Source organism: Monoraphidium neglectum, assembly GCF_000611645.1.
Source record: "Monoraphidium neglectum strain SAG 48.87 unplaced genomic scaffold scaffold05731, whole genome shotgun sequence".
NCBI classification, from domain to species: domain Eukaryota; kingdom Viridiplantae; phylum Chlorophyta; class Chlorophyceae; order Sphaeropleales; family Selenastraceae; genus Monoraphidium; species Monoraphidium neglectum.
Window position 1 is genome coordinate 440 of NW_014007899.1, and position 1136 is coordinate 1575.

The 1136-nt window shown below is 66.4% G+C and overlaps 1 protein-coding gene across 1 annotated transcript in view; it reads right to left on the reverse strand.

The window, feature by feature from the left end:
• Window positions 1–302: 302 nt before the first annotated feature.
• MNEG_15855 (hypothetical protein) overlaps window positions 303–1136 on the reverse strand; it is a gene marked incomplete at both ends in the record, with an annotated part of 2000 nt that continues 1166 nt past the window's right edge. The window contains 2 exons of the mRNA XM_014035674.1: window positions 303–407; window positions 922–999. Coding sequence (XP_013891128.1) covers window positions 303–407; window positions 922–999 — 183 coding nt within the window. The remainder of the gene's footprint in view (window positions 408–921; window positions 1000–1136) is intronic.

Consider the following 1136-nt stretch of genomic DNA (forward strand, 5'->3'; position numbering starts at 1 on the left):
CGCACACAATACATACCACATATCCGCCCAAGCAACTAATGCACGTGTCCCGCCATGCGCCGACTGCTTGCACCACTGGCCTCCGCGCTGGCCGCCAAGGGCGGCTTCGATCCTCCGCGCAGCCTCTCGACTGCACCCTTTGCCGAGCCCAGCCCCCGGGTCAGAAGATCCACTAAGAGACCGCCGACCGTCTGATGCTCAAGCCCTGCAGCGCCGGCTCGCGTGCAGCAGCACATCCAGGTGCGTCGCACAACCAGCTGAGCAGCTTATATCATAACGTTTTTGGTGTTCACGGCGCCGCCTCACCTGTAGAACACGTCTGCCAGCCCCTGGTCCTCAAACAGGGCGGGCTTGTCCACACCCAGGGGGTTTGCAGAGTGGAGGGTCAGCTCGAGGTTCTCCAGGGACTGCAGGAGAGTGCGTGCGCACGCGCGCACGCGCGCGCGCGTGTGTGCGTGTGTGTGTGTGTGTGTGTGTGTGTGTGTGAGTGTGTGTGCGCGCGCGCGCGCGCAGGCGGGCGGGCGTGCGTGCGAGCGTGCGTGCGTGTGTGTGTGTGTGTGTTTGTGTGTGTGTTTCTGTGTGTAGGGGGCGGAGGGGCGTGAAATTTCAAGGCTTTGCTCGGGTTGGCAGCGGGGACGGAGGGGCGTTTGGAAGGGAAGGGCCAAGGCCGGCAGGCGGGCTGTGGGGGCGAGGGGCGCGGTGGCTTCCATCGGGCCGCATCAGAGGGCTCGGGGAGCCTGGGATGGGGCGGCATATGTTGTACATTTGAACGCGGCGGCCCTCCCGACTGCTTCACGGCGCCAGGGGGAGTGCCGGCCTCCCGACGAGTGGTGCTCAAATGACAGGCCAGCGGCCGCCGGCGCTACGCACGATTTGCTGAAGCCGCAGGGTGTGCAGTGGACGCCACTCGCAATGACTCACCCGGGTGCCGTACAGGAATGTATAGTAGTCCGCTATAAAGTCCTCGTGGCGCACTTGCAGGTTGTACCGGGCAGCTTCCTGCAGGCGCCACGTCGGCACAGGGCACGCGTAGGTGGTGCGCGTGGGCGGCTTGGGTCGGCGGTGTGCGCTCCGTGAGGCCGCCTCCCTCTAGCCGACGCGCCGGCTCAAGCGCCTGCCTCCCCCCCCCCCCCCCC